This window comes from Lontra canadensis, unplaced genomic scaffold, assembly GCF_010015895.1.
Source record: "Lontra canadensis isolate GAN:19392208 unplaced genomic scaffold, GSC_riverotter_1.0 scaffold127, whole genome shotgun sequence".
Classification (NCBI taxonomy): Eukaryota; Metazoa; Chordata; class Mammalia; order Carnivora; family Mustelidae; genus Lontra; species Lontra canadensis.
Genome location: NW_022631121.1, coordinates 2076156 through 2096273, shown reverse-complemented (window position 1 = coordinate 2096273; position 20118 = coordinate 2076156). Strand labels below are relative to the sequence as shown.

Here is a 20118-nt window from a genome sequence, read left to right as displayed (position 1 = left end):
CCATTCCTGGGTAGATACTCCCAAGAACTGAAAACAGGGTGTTCAAACAAAAACTTGCACACAAATGTTTATAGCAGCACTATTTGCAATAACCAAAAAGTGGAAACATCCTAAATTCCACATGCAATGGAATATTATTCAGTCATAAGAAAGAATGAAGTACTAATACATGCTACAACATAAGGGAAACTTGAAAACATCACACTAAACTAAAGGAGCCACACACAAATGGTCACACAGTTTATCATTCCATTTACCTGAAATATTCAAAATAGGCAAATCCATAGAGATGGAAAGACTAGTAGTTGCCAGGGGATCTGGGAAGGAAGACTAGGGAGTGACTGTTAAATGGATATGGGTTTCCACTCAGAGGGTTAAAAATGTTCTGGAACTAGATAATGGTCATGGCTACAAGCACTGTTAATGTATTAAACGTCACTTATGAGAAATTATATGTATATTTAACCACAATAAAAAGGGCATTTTTTCATGTGCCTAAAAATGTAAAAGTCTATAGGACATTTGTGAGAAATATAAGACAAGAGAAATAATTTTTTTATTGCGATCATTTGGCAGTTTGGAAACAGAATATAATTAATGGCCAAAATGTTTAGAATACAAAATACAGGTCCTAATACAGGGTATCAAGAGAGAAGGTCAACAGAGGTTTGAATAACAAGGAAGGTTTCATAAGCAGGCTTTAATTTCACCACTGTAGGTTAGTAGTATCTAGAGAGAAGGACAAAAAGAAACATAAAAAATAGGAGTCAACATTTGATGTAGAATCTTCCACAATTTTAGCGCTTCTGTTTATTTGTTTTATTCATTTTTCTACTAATTTTTTTCATTAGGACTTAGTTAATATTTTCTGTCTCTATTTGAAGCATGTCAGGGATTGGATCCACACCACAGTTACCCTTTTATACATCTGTGCAAAACGTTACAATTTCTTCCAAGTCCTTAAAGTGGACTGCAAAATTCCACTTCCCTTCCTAAGATCTTGAGACCTTATTGGGCTCTCCTAAGGGACACTGAAACAGTGGAGACTTGTAGATGAATGGTGCCAAAGCATGGGATAAAGACTTCCGAGACTAGCTCTCCTCCAGAATGCCAAGTCATTCTCTTTACTGATGTATTACTGTGAAGAAATAACAAGATGACAACGGAAAGAAAAAGATGGTTCATTTACTCAACAAAAGCTGCATACTTTCTCTGCACTTGCTACTGTGATTGGCAGAGAGATGACTAGGACATGGGTCCTTTTCTCAAGAACTTCCCTGTCCAGTGCAACCTAATTTACAGCCAACAAAAGTCATGTCCAGGTAAGCGACAGGACTCACTCAAAATGATACAGGCAATGAACAACATAACCAGAACTTGAACAAAGGCCTCCTCAGTTCAGGGAGATAAAAAAGCACACAGGCTCCTTTCGTTCTCTTCTTCATGGACATACAAAAACTAAGAATACACAATTAACCACACTGTGACTAAACAGTACCACTGTGTAGAGTTCCTACATTACAAAGGTTGGCAGAAACAAGAAAGTCCACATATCCTAACTTAATTAATGAATGAATAAATAACATCCCACATTTTAAAAATAAACACATCCTTACTTTTTTGGAAAAGGAAAAACATGAAGGATAATCAGAAACTATTAAAAATGGTTACCTATGGAAATGTGTAGAAATGAAGAAGTAGAAAGCACAGGGGTGAGAGTAAGATTTACCTGAGTCTATCTCAATATCGTTATGATTTTGAAATCGTATGTCTTACAATATTCAAAAAATAAAATTAAAATGGAAGGATTTTTTAAAACCCTAATATGAATACAAACACAAATGAATCTAGAGTAAACTGACAGAATAGCATACAGAAAAAAATGACTTCATAACACCTTCCAAACACAATTCTCTTAACTATACACCTTTACCAAGATATAAACCAAATAAAACCATAAAGAAATTATAAACTTCATTTAGAAAGGTTGTCAGTAGACATGCTGATTTAATAGCTCTAAAATTTCTAAAATTATTTTGTGTCTATTTTAGAGCACAAGGGTTTTCACTAGGGTTGAAGGCAGATACAAATATAGAACTGGTGAAGGTGAAGAAGAGCCCTGTGGTGTTGTATTTGAATTGAATATATCAGCATGAAACCATAACATATATATAAAATCTCTGAATTCTGTTCACCAAAAGGGCCTAGAAACCATTACACCTTAGTAGCAAGGAGTACCATCCATTCCCTAGATCTGAACACCATTCTACACTAAAGAGGGAGAAATGGTTAGATTCCAGGTCTGGGACAAGACAAATACAAGGAGAACCTGGAACATCTTGTTGGCTCAGGAAGCAAGGAAATGCTCAAAGACTGATGGGGTCATGTTAAAAAGGACGCAGGAGGCAGCTCAAGGAGGCTCCCAGTGCCAAATGTGGGATAATATGAACATCACGAAAAAAAATAATGATAATGGATACTGAACTGTAACAACAATTTCAGTCCATGAGTTTGAAGTGATCGCTTTAAAAAGGACAGAAACAAATCATCAATAGATGCTGAAAGCACTGGGGGAGAGCTAATGGGGAAAACAGACACAGGGTCTCAAATTATCACCCCATATTTACATTAATACAAAGGTGGAAAGGTAGCTTTATAAGCAAAAGACCTCACAAACATCATTTTATTTTATTTTTTTAAAGATTTTATTTATTTATTTATTTGACAGACAGAGATCACAAGTAGACAGAGAGAGAGCGGGGAGGAAGCAGGCTCCCTGCAGAGGAGAGAGCCCGATGTGGGGCTCGATCCCAGGACCGTGAGATCATGACCTGAGCCGAAGGCAGAGGCTTTAACCCACTGAGCCACCCAGGCGCCCCACAAACATCATTTTAATCAAGAGATCAAACCTAGTATCACCAAGAATGGGACAAAGTGATCTTATGTACCCCTGATAAGATCAGTGGGAAAGACACAACTTCATCTACATTTTATTTTTGACTCTATGCACCAAGAAGCAATCAGGCAAATCCCAGACCACGGGACATTCAATAAAACCAGCCTAGTCCCTTCAAAGATGTCAAGGTCATGAAAGACAAAAAAAAAAGAAAGAAAGAAAGAAACCAGAGTGGGAGGAGGAGAGGGATGGCACTGCTCTGCACTGGGAGACATAAAAACTAAAGTGGACTCTGCATCTGAAAAAACAGAGATCATTTCGGGCTAACTGGGGAAATCTTATTATGATCCAACATATTAGATGATACTATGAGAAGGGTACTGTGGCTAAGTAGACAAGCGTCCCCATTCTTAGGAGGTCACTGATGAAGCACGTAGACGTTAAGTGTCATGGTGTTTACAACTTACTTTCAGAAAGTTGACCAAAATAAAGTCTGTTTGTATACAGTTGGGAAGGGGGAAGAGGAAGGAAGTAAACAAACATAGAAAATGTTAAAAATCCACAATTCGGGGCCCAGACTTTCTGAAAAGGGCAAGATAACACGGATTTTAGGTTTTTGTGGCCACACACATCTATCTGGTGCTATGGAGCGTTCTTCTTTGCACTTGTCTCTTTTTTTTAAACACTTTCTTAAAATGAAAAAAACATTCTGAACTGGGGAGCTACACAGTAACAGGCATGATTTCCTTCTGAGGTAATGAAAATGTGAGATGATTGTGGTGATGGCCGCCCAGCTCTGGGACTACAGTAAACACCACTGAAATGTACACTTTAAATAGGTGCATTATATGGGATGTGAATTTCAGCTCAATAAAGCTGTTTAAAAAGAAATGGCTGTGAGTGGGCCTTAGTTTGCTGACCCACAATCTACACTTGGTGGTAATAAGGAAGCAAATCAAAACAACAAATACTGAAGATAATTTCCCCTTCACATTTTACAGAAACTAAATCAGGCTTGTTTACTCAAAAAAAATGTTTTGCCAATGATTATGTAGCTAAGAAAATCTGACGCATTCATTTATATCATTTTAAATTTTGATTAGACAAAGCCAGTTGATTACTAAACCTTATTATTGCACTGTACTACTATCAAAGAGCTAAAATTTTAAGTACCTCAATTCAGGATGAATTAAAAGACATCACTTATTGCTGCAGCTCTCAAAATCAGCAAGTCTAAAATGACCACAGAACTGAAATTCGAAAATAAGTAAAAGAGCAAACTCTTCGGATGACTGAGACATGAAACTTCATTTCATGGTGGTGTTTTTGCTTTTTACATATAATTTTTGATATAACTATGCTTCTCTCAATATTACAACATATTCTACACCTAAAAACAATTGTGGTAGGTTCTTTTCTCCTTTAAAGGATACTTGTGTCAAAGGACCAAGTCATCTCAAATTTTGCTTCTTGTAATCTCAAAATGGCACTCTCTTGAAAACAAAATATAGGTACCTTTCTCATGAAAATCAAGGGCATCGTCTTCAAGGTCATCATCAAAAATCTCTCGGCCATCTTCCACATAGCCGATACCATCTGCAGGAACAAAATTTGAAACTGAGATCAAGTTTCTAATAGTGGCCAGTAATATTTTAGCCACAAAAAAAAAAAAACAACAAAAAACACCTTTTATACCTACTCAGATGTTCTGTGCTATTTTTAAATGTAGCAGAATCCCGTTTAGACTGGCGTCAGATGAAACATATTATCTACAGAGCAGGTTTATTGTGTCAAAACCAAAGGATATATGCTATGCCCATCTAGGTGAGCTAGGGAAATGATTTAGTACAATAGGATACTTAACAGTAGTTTTACTCTACCAAAAGAATAAAAAGCAAAAGAATCAAGATCACAGAGGCCCAGAAAATCACCTCAGTCTATGAGGCAAAAATGGCAATATGGCTAAGCCCAACGACAGAAACAGAAACATAAATATGGTCACAGGTGCAGTCCACATCACTCCCTGTGGTCAGGTGGTCACCAGACACATGCCCAACAAGTCACACCCAACAAGCGAGAACCAGTGAATTTTCGACATGGGTTCTAAGAACATCAGGAACAGCCTCTATCTGGTGCTTTCAACTGTCCAAGTTACTCTTCACACATATAGCTTCATATAATCCTCACAGCCATTCCGTGCAATAGACAGTTTTCTTATCCCCATATCACCTGAGGATACACCATGGGCACATGGTTCCGCCCATTTCCTACAGAGTCATATCCAGGAGGATTTACCTGAGGTATGTGCCTGGATTCTCCAAAATACCCCTAAATAAACTCTCTATTATACTCCCTCCACACTCTCAAATAATTTATTTGAGAAAAATCCGAACCAACAATAACATCTTAACAGTGTTTTACATCTGCTAATGCAAAGCAGCAACTCTATCACATAAGACTCGATGAAGAGCAACTAAAACAATGCCTAGGAGGCAATTTCTTCCCACATACCATCATCCACGATCCAGTCGTCATCCTGGCGAGCCTGAACCAGCTTCGAATACTGTTCTTCATCAACTTCTTCATAAACACTTGTGAAGTCCTCAACCTGCCATCATACAAGTTTGAGAAAGCTTCAAATGGAGTGAAAGTATTAAACAATTCTGATGAAAAATTGTCAAATTGAAACTGGAATGGCAGCCTGAAGGAGCAGCTGCAACCAAATCATGAGTTCTGACATTCAACACCACTACCAGGTTTTCCTTAAATAGACATCAATGAACTTAGTATTCCTTTTAGGTGGGTGTTAACACAAGATATTAAATGATTCCATTAGCATAATACACTTGTCACACCATCAATTACTCATCTACTTCATAAAAAACAAACTGAATTATAGCCAATTCTTTGTTAGCAGCTTTGGGGATTATTCACTTGTAACTTCTAGACTGGTTTCTCCTGTACTTAGCAAACCCATAAGGCATGCCAACTCCCTCCTGCCTAGCTGACGTTGCCCTGCAAACTGACAATTTTAGTAACTATTCAACCAACCAAAGGTAGTTCAAAAGCTAACCTTCCCCCACCTATCCTCCTCCTCAAATCAGCAAAACAAGCCTACTCTCTATTCTACAGGTACACTAGAAATAATTCTTAAGTGATCCCTATTTGCATTACCACTGATCCCCTAACATTCTCAGATCTTGAGACTGGAAATACTGAAATGCTGTGCTGTGTGAAGGGCAAGTTCTCCACTAACATGAACTGCCCAACTGCCAGAGGGCCAGAAGGCCAGTACCTCCTGGCACAAACAGAGCAGCTCACTTAAGCACAGTTTAAGCAACAAGCAGAACAGAGGCACACCATCTCAGCTGCCATCGACTTGCCCAGATGAAAATTTGGTGGGGTACTTAGAAGAATTCATAGAAAGCAATTAAAAATTGCCCCCTTCTCTCCAGAGTTCAAGTGGTTGGGAGTCCAGGAAACGACTAACTCCTGCTGGAGAGCTAAGTCTCCAAGAAAAGTCGCTGGCCATGGAGCTTTGAGAGCCCAATGGGCAGAGCCGACTGGACTCCTGCCACAGCTCTGAGACAATTACAGGATCAGGCTTAGTTTTCGCCTGCTGTTTAATCTGTCCTATAGGGATCACTGGCAAATGTCGATCTGGCCTTTTACCATCTGATAATAGAAACTACCTGCCCTACCAAATTAAGCTATTGACAACACAAACACAAACTAGTCGGATTATATTACTATACTGACCAATTTTCTTTTGGCAGGGGAAGGGAACTAACTGGCAGGACTATTTGTGTTGTTTGAAGTCCATTAGGCATACTTTGTGTCTTATTTAAGCAACTCACTTCTATACTATCAAAAAGATATCAGAAAACTACCTTAGAAAAACATTTTGAGTAAAGTCCTTTTGCTTCTATGTCAAAACACCCGTGCTACTGCTCGGCATGAACTCTTAGAGCCATGCAATTAACATGAGTGATTAGAGGGAAATCAGTCACATTGTGTCAACATCTGAAATGCCCCCACACAACTCCTTTATAGAAGTACCTACATTAAAAATGTTTTACTCCTGCTTTACTGTAATCCTTTTAGCAACCCTTTGTGATCTGATTGACTCACTTAAATGAATGATGCCAAATGACAAAAATCCTCTTCCACTTTCTTAATTGCACAACACAGTATAGGCTGTGGTTAACTATGCATATCCTAAAACCAGACTGCCTGTGCTCAAATCAGGGCTCTGCCACTGTGACCTCAGGATTCTCACCTATGAAATGCTATTAATCACAGTATCTAACTTTTCATGATTATTGGAAAAATTAAACGAACACATTTGTAAAAAGCACTTAGAACAGTGTTTGCTAAAAAAGTATAGTAGCAGTTGCTATTATCATTTTTTTTGCTCGTATTAATTAATCACTTTCAAGCCCTGAGGCAGCTGAGATAATCAGGGAGCACTCAAGGTGAAGCCACACAATGCTGTGTTAGATGGTAACCACCCTGGTTTTTTGTTTTTGTTTTTGCTCTTTACCTGCAGGCCATCAACAGTAGTTAGAGGAAAACAGTGAAAAAAGCATCACATTCAATCTTACACACAGAAGCCCCAAGTCCTCACCCAATGCAGACAAAATTAGGAACAATTTTCTCCAAGGAGAAGTAATGCTTAGCTAGACTACTCAACACTTTAAGTAAAAAGTAAAGTAAAAGCATTTCTAAGTTCCCCCACCAAAGCTATGAAACTTACCAAAGCTGCAGTGTGCTATTTTTTAAAAGAGTTTATCTGAGAGAAAGTGAGAGAGAGAGGGAGAGAGCGAGCGCACATGTGCATGTGTAGGGGAAGAGGCAGAGGGAGGAAGAAGAGGCAGACACCCTGCTGAGCAGGGAGCCCAATGGAGGACTAGATCCCAGGACCCCAGGATCGTGACCTGAGCCAAAGGCAGGCGCTTAACCAACTGAGTTACCCAGGGGCCCCATGCAGTGGGCTTAATAAGGAAAAAAATGTACAGCTACTTTCATTTCTGAATTTAACAGCATCTGTAAAGCATCTTACAAGAACTTAAAGAGCCAAGTAGTTGAAACAACGGATAAATCTACTTCATGCCCATGCTTGTTTAATAGTAAGAAATTACTCTTACAAGCACAAAATATATGCGTATTTCCTGACAAAGGGGACATAAAATACCTATAGGCTATGAATTAGATGAAGCACAGAAGGAAAAAAAAACAAATAAAATCATTACTTACTTCATATTTATACTTCTCACCAGCTTTAGCCCTTTTCAGTCTTTCTAGAGCTTCTTGCTGCCCCCTCTTTGATTTCTTTTCTCGCCTGGATCGAGAAGCTACAAAACTCCCTGAATCTGACACAGCTGAAAAAAAGCCAAGTTTACACGGGATGTTACAAAATTTCAGCCATCTTCCCTCAGTAACAAGAATATTTCCAGTCAACAGTAACACAATTTTAATACAGAAATGGGTACTTTTCATACTGTAGATGGTTCCTGAAGGTCATGTTCATACAGCTCCTGTGACTCCAGAAATTTTCTCTAGGACCCAGTTAAAACAAATGAAGCAACTTATTTTTTTCCCTCCAAAAAGAGGAAAATTCCAAATTCAACTGGTATCTTATGGAGACAGTAGAGAAAGGAGATCAGCCATTAGTCCATAACCTTTCATTAGAAATGACAGGCCATAAGTAGAGTTATAAAAGAAGGATAATTCATTTTGTATTCTATTAATCAAAATTTGAAAGGCTTTAAAGGAGCATCTGCTCTTTGCAAAGTACTAAGCTCTCTAAAAGACAAAAAGATAAGCAAGACACGGTTTCTGTACTCACAGAACTTATTATCTAAAAAGGGAGATAAGTAGCAACTCAAAAACAGTCTTTAGAATACATGCCCTGACAGAGGTTCAAATAAAGTATTTGAAATTTCAAAGCAGGGATAAAATGGGGGGTTGGGAGAATTTAAAAAGATGGCTCTGAAGAGATTCTTGATTCCTTCACTGATTTCCAGGACTCATTCACTTGGTTAGGAAACAGAATAGTAGTATAGAATTACAAAGATTAAAATGTATTTTGTCAAAAATTACTGGAATACCAGAAGCCCTCAGTGTTCATTTATTCAACTTTTGAATTACTCATGCTCAGTGTTCACTTATTCAACTTTTGAATTACTCATTACAAACTGACCACTGAAGTGTTCATCCACAAAACTAATCTCTCATTTACCAGCTACTGAATAACCAAGTCAAGCAAGACAGTGCCGCCTGCCAGCTGTGCATTTTGGCTTAACACGACTGCCATCTATGCCTGTGAAATCGGCTTTTTATTGTACTTGGTGCTAATTATTTCATAAAAAGGAGGCACAGAAAAAAAGTATTGGTAAGATGCATCCTGAAAGCTCCAAACCCTCTGGAACATTCATAACAACATTCAACTCATGGACAAAACAACTGACTGAAAAAGAAGATGCAATTTAAAGAACATGTACCAAATGCTGACAATAAACTGCTGGAAACTAAATCTTACAGGTGAAGCACAATTAGAAATCTTTTTTTTCCCCTAGCTTTCTGGAAATGGAATCTCTATTGAACATCTCAGTCTATTGTTTGACTTTCACATTTGACTTTTAAATCCATTTTCAGAAAGGCATTAAGTAAAAATTAAGGAATGCAGGTACTTAATGATGACAGCCACAAAATCTTGGGCGTGGCTCAAACGATTTAAAAAAATCATGAGCAGGTCTACGTGAAAAGGTTCTGGAGATTACTGGGCATGCCCACTCAGAGTGAAAAGTTGCCCTTGGTATATTCCCTTAAAGATGCCGCCTTCCCTTTAATAGATGCTCCTGACAAAATGTATAGTTCTTCAAATGGACTTACTTCACAGGCAGTAATGTGCCATCCTACAGGGTTTGGGGTACATTATAGGAAGGAAGAGTTGACTATCCTCAAGGGGGCTCACAGTCAAATAAAGCAAAAGGACCTAAGACTCCCACCATTATACTGACATGGTGTCACAGAAGACGTAAGGACAAGGTACTGAGGAACGCAGAAAATGCTGCTAATTTTGTCTGAGAAATCAGGGAAGGCTTCACAGGGGAGGTACCCAACACAGACCCAGAGAGAGCATTAGAATTTCACCATCAGAGTATAGGGGGAAAGGGAGCAGAAGCACAGAAAAAAAAATCATAAGCCAAATTACAAAGGGAAAAAACTGCAAGGTGTATTCAGAAACTGAAAGAAAGGGGTGCCTTGCTGGCTCAGTCAGTAGAGCATGTGACTTTCAACCTCAGGGTGATGAGTTCAAGCCCCCTGTCTGGCATGGTCCTTAAGTACTTAAAAAAAAAAAAAGGCAGCAGAAACTGAAAGAAAGTCAGCATGGAAAGTGAATCTTACATGAGAGTGCAGAGTTGGAGAACAGGAAACTAGGGAGGAGCAGCACAATCTGGCTCCACCACTTACTGGGTGACATGAGACCACCAGTTAACATCTCCAAGCTGCAGTGACCAGATGCCTTGTTGTTGGCTTCTAAGCCGCCTGGCACCTGAAACTGTTTGTGAAATCCCCTCATTATAAACGTTGTTGGGACTCAGAGCACAAGTCCCACTACCCAAGTTGAAAAAGCAGACACTCTTTCCCACACACCCTTGCAGCTAGGGCATGAACATATAAAATATGTTATTAATAATTCTATCAGTTAGGAACAGCTGCTCAGACTTTAAATCAGAAGCTCGTGTCAGAAGGAAAGTGGGTGGGCTAATGGAAGATTCTAGAAGTAGCAACAGCTGCAAGATGATTACCTGGGGTCACAGAGCCAACAATGTCCCAAGGTACAAACTATAACATCAAGTGCTTGCCCATGGCTGGCAATGACCTCCTCACTAGACCAGTTTTGTGGCACAACTTTACCGTTCCTGACGAAGCAGCCCTGCAAATGATTCTCCAGTCCACCTGGAGTTTCTGTGAACAATACAATATCCTTCTAATACTTAAAATAGATTGCTTCTTTCTATTTATATCAGCTAGAGTTGTCTCCTGTAGCTTTCACCTCTAAGGACTTTGACTAATGAAGACCCTCAGGGTCTTCATCTGTGAAATGGGGATAATCATGTCTGCTTCATAAAGTTGTTAAGGATTAAATGAAGATCCCAAGCTTACTTTGTACTCAGCAATACAGAATTCCATTTAATGTATGTGTATGTGTGTACAGATGCAGAGGAGAGACAGACACAGGCACACACACATCCCACACACACCACACCCAGCAGTACCATGGTCTAGCTTCTGGAAAGCAAAAATAAAGCTAAGTGTTTTTCTCAGAGAAGCCTCAATATAGCACCACACATAATTAGCTCTTTACCATCTCAACTCCGGGAAGACAGAAACCATGTCCAGCTTACCTACCATTTTAACAGTGTAACACCAGAGCCTGGCAAAATGCCTCTACCTAGTAGGTACATAATAAATATTTGCTGAATGAACAAATGAATAAACCACTGTACCTGCTTTTTTAAATCATTAATCTCTCCCTGATCCCTTTTCATATGTAATAATAGCTAGTTATAGACCTTTCAACTTTTCACTTTCATTGTCAAGGTACCCCACCTTCTAATACCAAAGAGAAAAAAGGCCTAGAATTTCCTTCTTGGAATGTGTCCAACGCTTCATGTAGGTACGTTAACAAAAAAAAAAAAAGCAAGAAAAAAATCCATTTCAAAAGTTTAAATATTTGGTTCAAAATTACCATCTGAAGTACCCCCAACCTCCCCAAAAGCAGACAGACACTAGCCTGCAACAGTCTTTCAGGTAACAATTTTTCTGCTCCAAGGGAAAAATTCCAGTCACAAGTCTCCAGCAACTACTTAATCAACACCATGCCTTAAGAGGGGTCTCAAGATTACACAGTATCCTCCAAAGAGTGATTTCTTGATGTTCACAGATGACGTACAGTTTTTCGGGTGAAGACAGACACCCTAGCGGCAAATCACTGATGGAGGGCTGCAAAGACTGTTCACATGCTCACATCCTACATCTCATTTGTAATCCAGGCTAGACGACTCTCCAAAACAAATTGTCTTAAAAACGAAAGGCTAGAACAAACTGATATCTGTGATTCACAACTAGGTGAATGCTAAGGAAGCTGATTAGAAAGCAAGTTCTCGTTAATGGAGATGTATCTGAGTGACAGGACATGTACCTTGAGCTAAGAAAGTGAAGAGTCTGATTTTAAGTCAGAAGTTCACTGAAGTTAAGTCATACTTTGGTTGAACACAGTTCAAAAATCAGAAATCAGACAAAGCCATTTACATTTTTGTATTCTATTTTTGGAAATAAAAGATTACCACTGAAAACGGATTCATATACACGGCATCCGGAACACTGCTGAGCTGATGCAATTTTTTTTTTTAAACTTCACCAAGGATGACTAGATTGTGATCACTATTTCTATGCAGCACTTGAAGAACTTTCCATACAATTTGAAAGAAAAAAATTGTTAATGCATGAAGTAGAAACCCATTACTTAAAAAGACAAAACGCATTTGTATCTTCTGGTGACAGCCCTAAGACCTTTCTTTCCTGCTGAGTTACCATGTATAACAATTTCCCTGGGAGTTTCTGTAGAAAGGGCGCACATCCGTTCCGTCCTAGCCCTCAAGCAGATACTTGGGGACAGAGTTCCTAGATACTTTGAACCAAGACTGCGCTCCACCGGGGCCACTCTGATGAAGGTGTGCCCAGCACGTGGAACGCAGGCACCAAAAGCAATAAAAAGAAAATGCAGACTAGTGCTGAGACCAGGAGTGACACAGGCCCTGCAAGGGACGCGCTCTGATTTGCCAGGAACAAACGGCCCTGCGAGGAAGCCGCACCCGACACCACATGGGTCCCAGCCGGGGACAACCGAGGTCCGCGTCCAAAAGGACCCGTCAGGGGACCCGGACGTGCGCCTCCCTAAGAAAAAATAAAAAGGATCTCTCCAGAGCCCTCACCACCCGCAATCATGCCACGGTCCCCGTACTCCTAACCCAGTACCCCGCGCAGGGGTCGTCCCTCACCGCTCGACCCCGTGTCGCAGTCTTCGCCGTGCACCGGCGCCATGGTCCTGAAGTATCCCGATTCCGCGCCAACCAGCCCGAAACTGGCGCGGGGGCCGAGACAGGCGCCAGGCTGAAAGCCAATCAGAGGCTCGGGAGGCTGCGGACTTCCGCCCGGAAGGCCACTGACGTGCCGCGCCGCGCCGCGCCCCGCCCCCGGCCTTCCCGCGGACGCGAGTTTGGCGCCCAGTTATGACCCCTGAGGGAAAAAGCTCGAGTGACTGCGAGGCGGAGGAGAGGGGGGAAAAAGAAGCGGCCGGGCGCTGGAAAGGAGTCGCCAGGAAGCTCGCTGCGCAGGCGCACCCATGCGGATGGGAAAAGATTTGGGCGCGTTGAAGTAGGGGCTTTCTGGTTCTGAGAGTTGATTTTCGGAGAAAAAAGACGCGGGCGGGCAGTAGGATGGGCGTGGTTGGATCCGTTTCCCCAGAGCCTTGGGAAAGCGACTGCCTCCTGCTGCGCGCTCTGAGTCTTGCCTGATAACTTTTTTTCTTAGCGTGTGAACACAGTCGCTGTGTGATTTATAGATACGTGCGTGTATACAGATATATTTTTTTCTCTAAAGAGAATATAAAGTTAATTCAGTCTATCCTCCAGCATGGTTGATCAATGTTTGTTTCTTAATTTCTGATTTTTTAGAAATTTTTCTTTCAGCTTTATACCATTACTTAATATCATGTTAAGATATGATCCATACGTTGTGATACGTAACACATAGTAATTCACACTTAAATCCACTCATTGTTTAAAGCACTAGTACAGATTTATGCCTGTACTTTCCTTTAAAAAAATTGTTGCAACTTTGATAGTATAAAGTTTATTCCTAACAGGAGAGAACTGTTTTGGCTAGGCATCAATAAGAACCAAATCTTTCCTTTATAACTTCACGTCTGATCATTTTCCACATTCCACCTTAAAACTCTAAGCACTTCAAGTCTTGTTTCTCTTTCATGACCCACATAGTTCCAGGAGCCAGGACCTGAGAACACGTTTATATTATGATAGCACTCTGGCCCTGCACATTCAAGTCAAAACTCCCAAGTCAGCACAGTGGGATAGTTATTCCTACACCTGGAGGTCTGTCAATATCTTAAATATAACGAGAGTGTTTTCAACTGACACAGATGCCACTAAGTCAGAATGCATCGCAACACCAACTCAGATTTCTCAGATTCTGAGAAATCCCATGGGATTTTTCTCAGAATCCCACGATGACTGTGCCCACTTTTCCTCCACCACCAGGCAGGAAGGGAAGTGTATCGAAGGGAAAGGTGGTGATTCTCAAGAGCTGATTGTTACATATTCAGGAATTTCATAATCTGCTTGTTAAGCCACTGGTAGCTCGAAATCAGCCATGGTGGGAATATTTACACCATGGAAATGGGCAAATGCTACAAATCAAAAATCAGTCCCCCTCTTTTTTTTTGAGAGAGAGACAGTTTGCCAGCAAATCACCAAGTAGCCATAACAGATTGTAGTTAAAAATCTTACTTTTGTGAATTTTCACAAAAACACAAGACTGTTGCTAGATCATCTTCCAAGTCCTCAGAAGTGGCCCATAAGCAAGCAAGAGGCCTCAAAGCTTGTTTCATTAACTTCATTGTAAATCTACCTCTGTTATCTAGTCAGTCAAACAAAAATCACAATTTGTCTTAAACTTGCTCTCTCCTGTCCAACACAGGAGGAGTTTTACACTGGTTTTCCAAATTGAAAAGTTTTTTTTTTTTAATTTATCATCATTACTGAAAACAAAGAAAAACAGTTAGTCTTAATTACTAACTTGAAATACTATTTCCCCACAGACCTGTACCCCTGGGGATAAAAATATGTTATATGTTTATAAAAAAAAAGAAAAAGAAAAAGAAATACTATTTCCCACCATTTCTATCTTTTTATCTATATCTCTCTATATAAACTCATCCATTACTGGTGAACTGGTTATTTTTTGCCAGTGGCAGTGTAAATAGGTACAACCTTCTGGAAAATAATATTGCAAGATGTGGCAAGTACAATAGCATGCTTTTTATCTTTCAAACCATGATTTCTGCGGGTAAAAGTTAATAGAAAATAACTCACAAGAAACAGAATAAATGCAAATATGTCAATGGTTACCATTTTCCATCAGCAAAAAGTTGAGACATAAATGTCCACATCAGAGAAGCGGTTTAATGATGTGACATCAAAAAGAAAATAATTGGGAAAACTTAAAACATGGAAAGTGTGTATGATATTTTATAAAGTGAAAAGAGCAGAAGGAAAAGTGATATGCACAGTTAATTACAACTGTATATCAAATACCAATGCTATGTAAAATGGAATATATCTTCTCCAGATGATAGCATTATAGGATTCTTTTTTTTACAATTTGTTCTCTTTAATATTATGCAGGAGGCATTACTACATCAGGTAGAGACAGATTTCAGGTTTGATTCTTAGACTACTACTTTTAAGTGACCATCAACTGGTTACTGAAACCTCAATTTCTTCCTCCGTAAAACAAAGGTGCTTATACTTACCTAAGAAGCAATTGTGAAATTTAATTGAAATAATACACGTACAGTGCCATTAAGATGCCAGCATCAAGGCATTCAACAAATAGCTATTATACTTATTGTATTTTTACAATAAGCCTTACCATTACGCTGATCTTACGAATAACTATATGAGGTAGGTATGTCAAGAAATTGCTGTTTGCCTACTGCTACATTCATTCTCCCTTTCTTCTTGTAATGAAATGTGGACTTTTAGCTCGGCACCATTGATAGAGGAAAAGACTGTGCTTCCCAATCTCTTTTGCACCAAGGTTTAGCTAAATGACTAATTTCTGGCACGCAAGACTTAAGCAGTACTGTTGGGGGAAGACTTACAGGAAAGCTGCTTAATGAAATCGGTTACATCCGGAAGGGGACTCTCTTTTTTTGCCCGTTTGCCCTTTCTCTCTTTCTTCCTGCAACGCAGATGTGATGGCAGAACCTCCAACAGCCATCTTGGATTATGAGATAACTCTGAGGATGAAAGCCACAGTTGGTGGAACAGAATGATAAGAGCCTTGGTCTAACATCTGTGAAGCCACCATACCAGCCCAAGCTATTTGCCTACTCTCCAAGCAAACTTTCTTTCATAAACTAGACTCTTTTTTTTTTCCTAGGGGGAAGACAACCAGCCAACCAAATTCTCTTCTGACAAGTATACTGGCAGGTGTATTTCTCATCGCCATCAATAAATTAGGACTCTGGCCAATAGCAGTGTGAGTTTGCTAACATGAACCTGGTTATCTTTGGGTTTATTAATAAAATCAGCTTTGTGGCCATGCGGAGTTTCTAAACACAACTAGGTAATGCTGTTTAAGCGCAGCTATGGAGAGAGGATTGTCTGCCAGCTGAAAATCGGCAAGAAAATGAGTGGCGCTGTGTGTGCCCTTGACATCCCACAAGGATTCCAGGTGATGTGAGTAAATATGCAACTCCTCTGGGCATCTATCTAGTGGTGCCCAAGCTCAAATCATTTTCCCAGGCACATAAGTGGCAAAGCCCCTCTCTTGACTTACTTGCTTATTAAAAGGCATAGAGGAACACCTGGGTTGCTCAGTGTGTTGAGCATCCGACTCCTCGTTTAGGATCAGAATGTGATCTCAGGGGTCGGGGGTTGTGGATTCGGCCCCACTGTCAGGCTCTGAGCTCAGCAGGAAGTCTGCTTGAGATGCTCTCTCTCCCTCTCCCTCTGCCCCTCCCTCCCAGACCCCTCACCCCCCCCCCCCCACCCCCACCCCCACTGCGCAGGTATAGGGGCCATGGGGCAGGCCCATTCCTGGAGCACAGCTCATTATGTGTATCTCTGCTTTTGGACAAACCACAGCTCTCTGGAATGGCATCTGCAGACCCTGTGCCTGTGAGCTGTTTCTGGGTGGTGGGAATCTCATGGTGTTTGTTGAGTCCTTTGCTTAAAGGCAATGATTCTGGGGCTGAGACTAATTGAATCAAAGGACAATGGATGAAATACTTTAGCTTAACTATAAACTCACCTCACTTCTAAAGCAAGAATGAATGACACCCAGCAAATAAGGGATTGGAGAGATAAAATGAAATTGGTCTAACATTGCCCAAGGGAGAGAGCCACTGGAGAGAAAGGCAGACTATTCCCTACTTAGATAGGGTCCTTAATAGATACAAACAAACACACACATGCCTTGGGTTTCCTTGTTGCTGGGGATAAATAACTACTTAGATAATCCATGACAGATATTTGAAATTACTTTGGCCACCCAGTATCTGACAGGTTTGGGCTATTTCTCACATTCTGAGTTTTCGAGGAGGCAGACCCACCTACCACTTTAGAAGCTTTTGTCCCAGTAACTCTGGAGCAACCACATGAACACTCTTATGCTTGGCCATTTCCACAAAGGATTTTGAATTTGGAACTAGTGTCACAAAAAACAGGGGCATTCTTTTCGTGTCAGTGGTAGCAACTTCCCACTTCCTGCTGGGCAGCAATGGCGGAAGTATGATGTTTACCAGTGACTTCAGCTTCAGAGCCCTGCTATGTGCCTACCTCAGGGATTCCTAGGGATTCCTAAGATCTGTAAGATCTTCTCACAACCTCTTCTTGCTTCCCTCCTCCATCCCTCCTCCCCTATCTTCTCCACTTCCTTTTTTCTCAAATCCGCCAAAGTCTGTTTCTGTTGCTTGTAACTAATATCTCCAGCTGACACAGCATTCTGTTTCTTTGCTTTATTCTCATTCCAAAGTCACCAAGCAACCTCCTGGTTAGTATTTCAGATACTTAAATACTGGGACAGAGGAATGCTCAACGGAAGATGAGAGCATTCCAGTGTTTAGAAAATGATGATCCTCACTATCAGTTAATAGGTGTTTATTTTACTTAGAATGTGTCCCTTGTGAGTTTAAGGAAAGCAGGTCTGTCCCCAAGAAACTATCTCTGAGTGTTCTAAGGAAATCAAGTCAGTACTCACAACACTAAGAACAAAACCCTTTCAGGCAAAACAATTATAACAGAAGGTGGTTTTCTAGATCAATTAAATGGGGGAGGGACATAATCCTGAGAGGAATTAATGAACAAAAATGTTCAATTCTCTTCTCTCTCCCCACTTGCATTTTTATTTTTTAACGAGTAAATACTGTGAGATTCCAGAAAAATCAACAGCAGCTTAAATATGTGCCATCTACGTAGAAATGTTCCCCCCCCTTCCCGCCGCCCAGCCAACCCATTATACCCTGTGAAGTTTAATCCTGGGGAATAGAGTATGAAACACTTGAGTCTAGAGCCTTTGTCCTTAAATGACTTGATCTCTAATCCTGCCACTCTGGTCACTTCCAGACAGAAAAATCTGTTTTCTTAAGATGGCCATGATAAATAATTAATGGTCAAACAATAAAAGCAAACAGAGACATCTACATGTATATGTTAACTAGACAACATTAATTAAACTAAAAACTTGGAAGGCGAATCAGCCAGGTTTGAGTACTGTTCTATGTAGAATTATTTTTTAGCCATCAACATCACTGCATCTGAACCCTTTCCTTAAACCTACTACCACACGATCCTCTTCTTCCCACCCCAGTAGGGAGCCATGTCCCCAAGTTAGTCCACATGCATTATTGACCAATGGGCAAATCTTTTGTGATAACTGAGCCCTGGCTCACAGCATAAATATGCAATGTCATTGTGAATAAAACTTGCCCCCAAAGACAAATAACTGTACTAATGCTTCAGAACCTTCTAAATCAGCAGCATGAACTAACACTTGGCAACAGAAAACCAGATTTCATGTGGGAATTATTAAAGGTATTGGGACAAAGTTAAGAAAGACTTGAAAGTTAGGAGACTGATCATGTAGTCAGTCAATAGTGAATTTTAGGAAAGGATGGTAGCATGAGGGCTTCTTAATTTGCATATGGCCAGCAGTCTATAAAGTGGAGGGCATGGTTCTCAACTTTGGCTGGTAATTAGAATCATCTGAGCAGTTTTTCAAAGGTCCAATGCCCAGCGGCTCCCCAAACCTATTAAATCAGAATTTCTAAAGATGGGATTCCAGTGTCCAGCCAAAGTTGAGAGCGAACAGTCTAAGACGACACTGCTAAGCTTTTAGTCATCAGAAGGATGGTTAATGTTGACATAAATAATCAGTCAGGCACACCACTTTTCATGAAGAAGCAGGGCTCATTTCCCGTCTGTTCTAAAGACTTTCACTCGTTAGTATCTTACAGCATTCAGTATGGTGGCTTCCTTTCAGTGGAATGATGTCTGGTTTACCTAAAAGATTCATGCAAGCCCAGCACTAGCTTTCTTAGAAGTGATGTGAAACCACCCCTCTTGTTAAGCTTCTGTACTGATGAAATCAGTCTGACCGCATCTCTGTGATATGAGCTAGGGGATGGAGAATCATTTTAGCTCCAGAAGTCATCACTTGTTGCTTCATCTTATCACCCTCTGTGTTCCTTCCACGGTAACGACAACTTAGATTTCATCTCCCTTTGTCCTTAACTACTTATTGAATAATTTCTGCCAGAAAGACAGACATTCCCAAACAGTTGTTGATAGTTCAGGCACAGTCAAGAGTTTGTTTTACAATCATCTGCTTTAAAAGATCATCCTGGGGGCACCTGGATGATTCAGTCTGTTAAGCGTCCCGTCCCACTCTTGATTTTGGCTCAGGTCATGATCCCAGGGTTGTGAGATCAAGGCTTACGTCAGGCTCCACGCTCAGCACAGAGGCTGCTTGTCTTTCTCCCTTTGCTTCTCCTATCCCCCCCAACCCCCATTGCTCACTCTTGCTCTCTCCCAAATAAATAAATAACAAAATCCTTTTTAAAAACTAAAAATAAAAGATCATCCTGGAAATGAATGGTGTTCAAAAGTGGGGGAGGGTCTTGTCCCCTAGATCAGACATTATTAGCAAGGTAAGTCTGCTGAAACTTATGTATATGTATACAAATCTGATGCTTTCTGGACCTGTATATGTTACCTTGGATCAAAAACAAAGATCATATCTTGAATGATCTTTCATTTCCTTCCATCGGCATAAATGTTTAATGGTTAGGTACGCTTGATGACTTACTATATTATATCTAAATCTCTTTAATACAATGGGCATGTTTC

At 40.3% G+C, this 20118-nt stretch overlaps 1 protein-coding gene across 2 annotated transcripts in view; it reads right to left on the bottom strand.

The window, feature by feature from the left end:
• The window catches only part of POLA1 (DNA polymerase alpha 1, catalytic subunit), a 302148-nt gene extending 289041 nt beyond the window's left edge, over positions 1 to 13107 (bottom strand). For both annotated transcript variants that reach the window (XM_032842292.1, XM_032842293.1), the window contains exons 1-4: positions 12967 to 13107; positions 8153 to 8277; positions 5408 to 5504; positions 4412 to 4492 (exon numbers count right to left, since the gene is read on the bottom strand). In XM_032842292.1, coding sequence (XP_032698183.1) covers positions 4412 to 4492; positions 5408 to 5504; positions 8153 to 8277; positions 12967 to 13009 — 346 coding nt within the window. In that variant the 5' untranslated portion in view covers positions 13010 to 13107. The remainder of the gene's footprint in view (positions 1 to 4411; positions 4493 to 5407; positions 5505 to 8152; positions 8278 to 12966) is intronic.
• Between the last annotated feature and the right edge of the window lie 7011 nt (positions 13108 to 20118).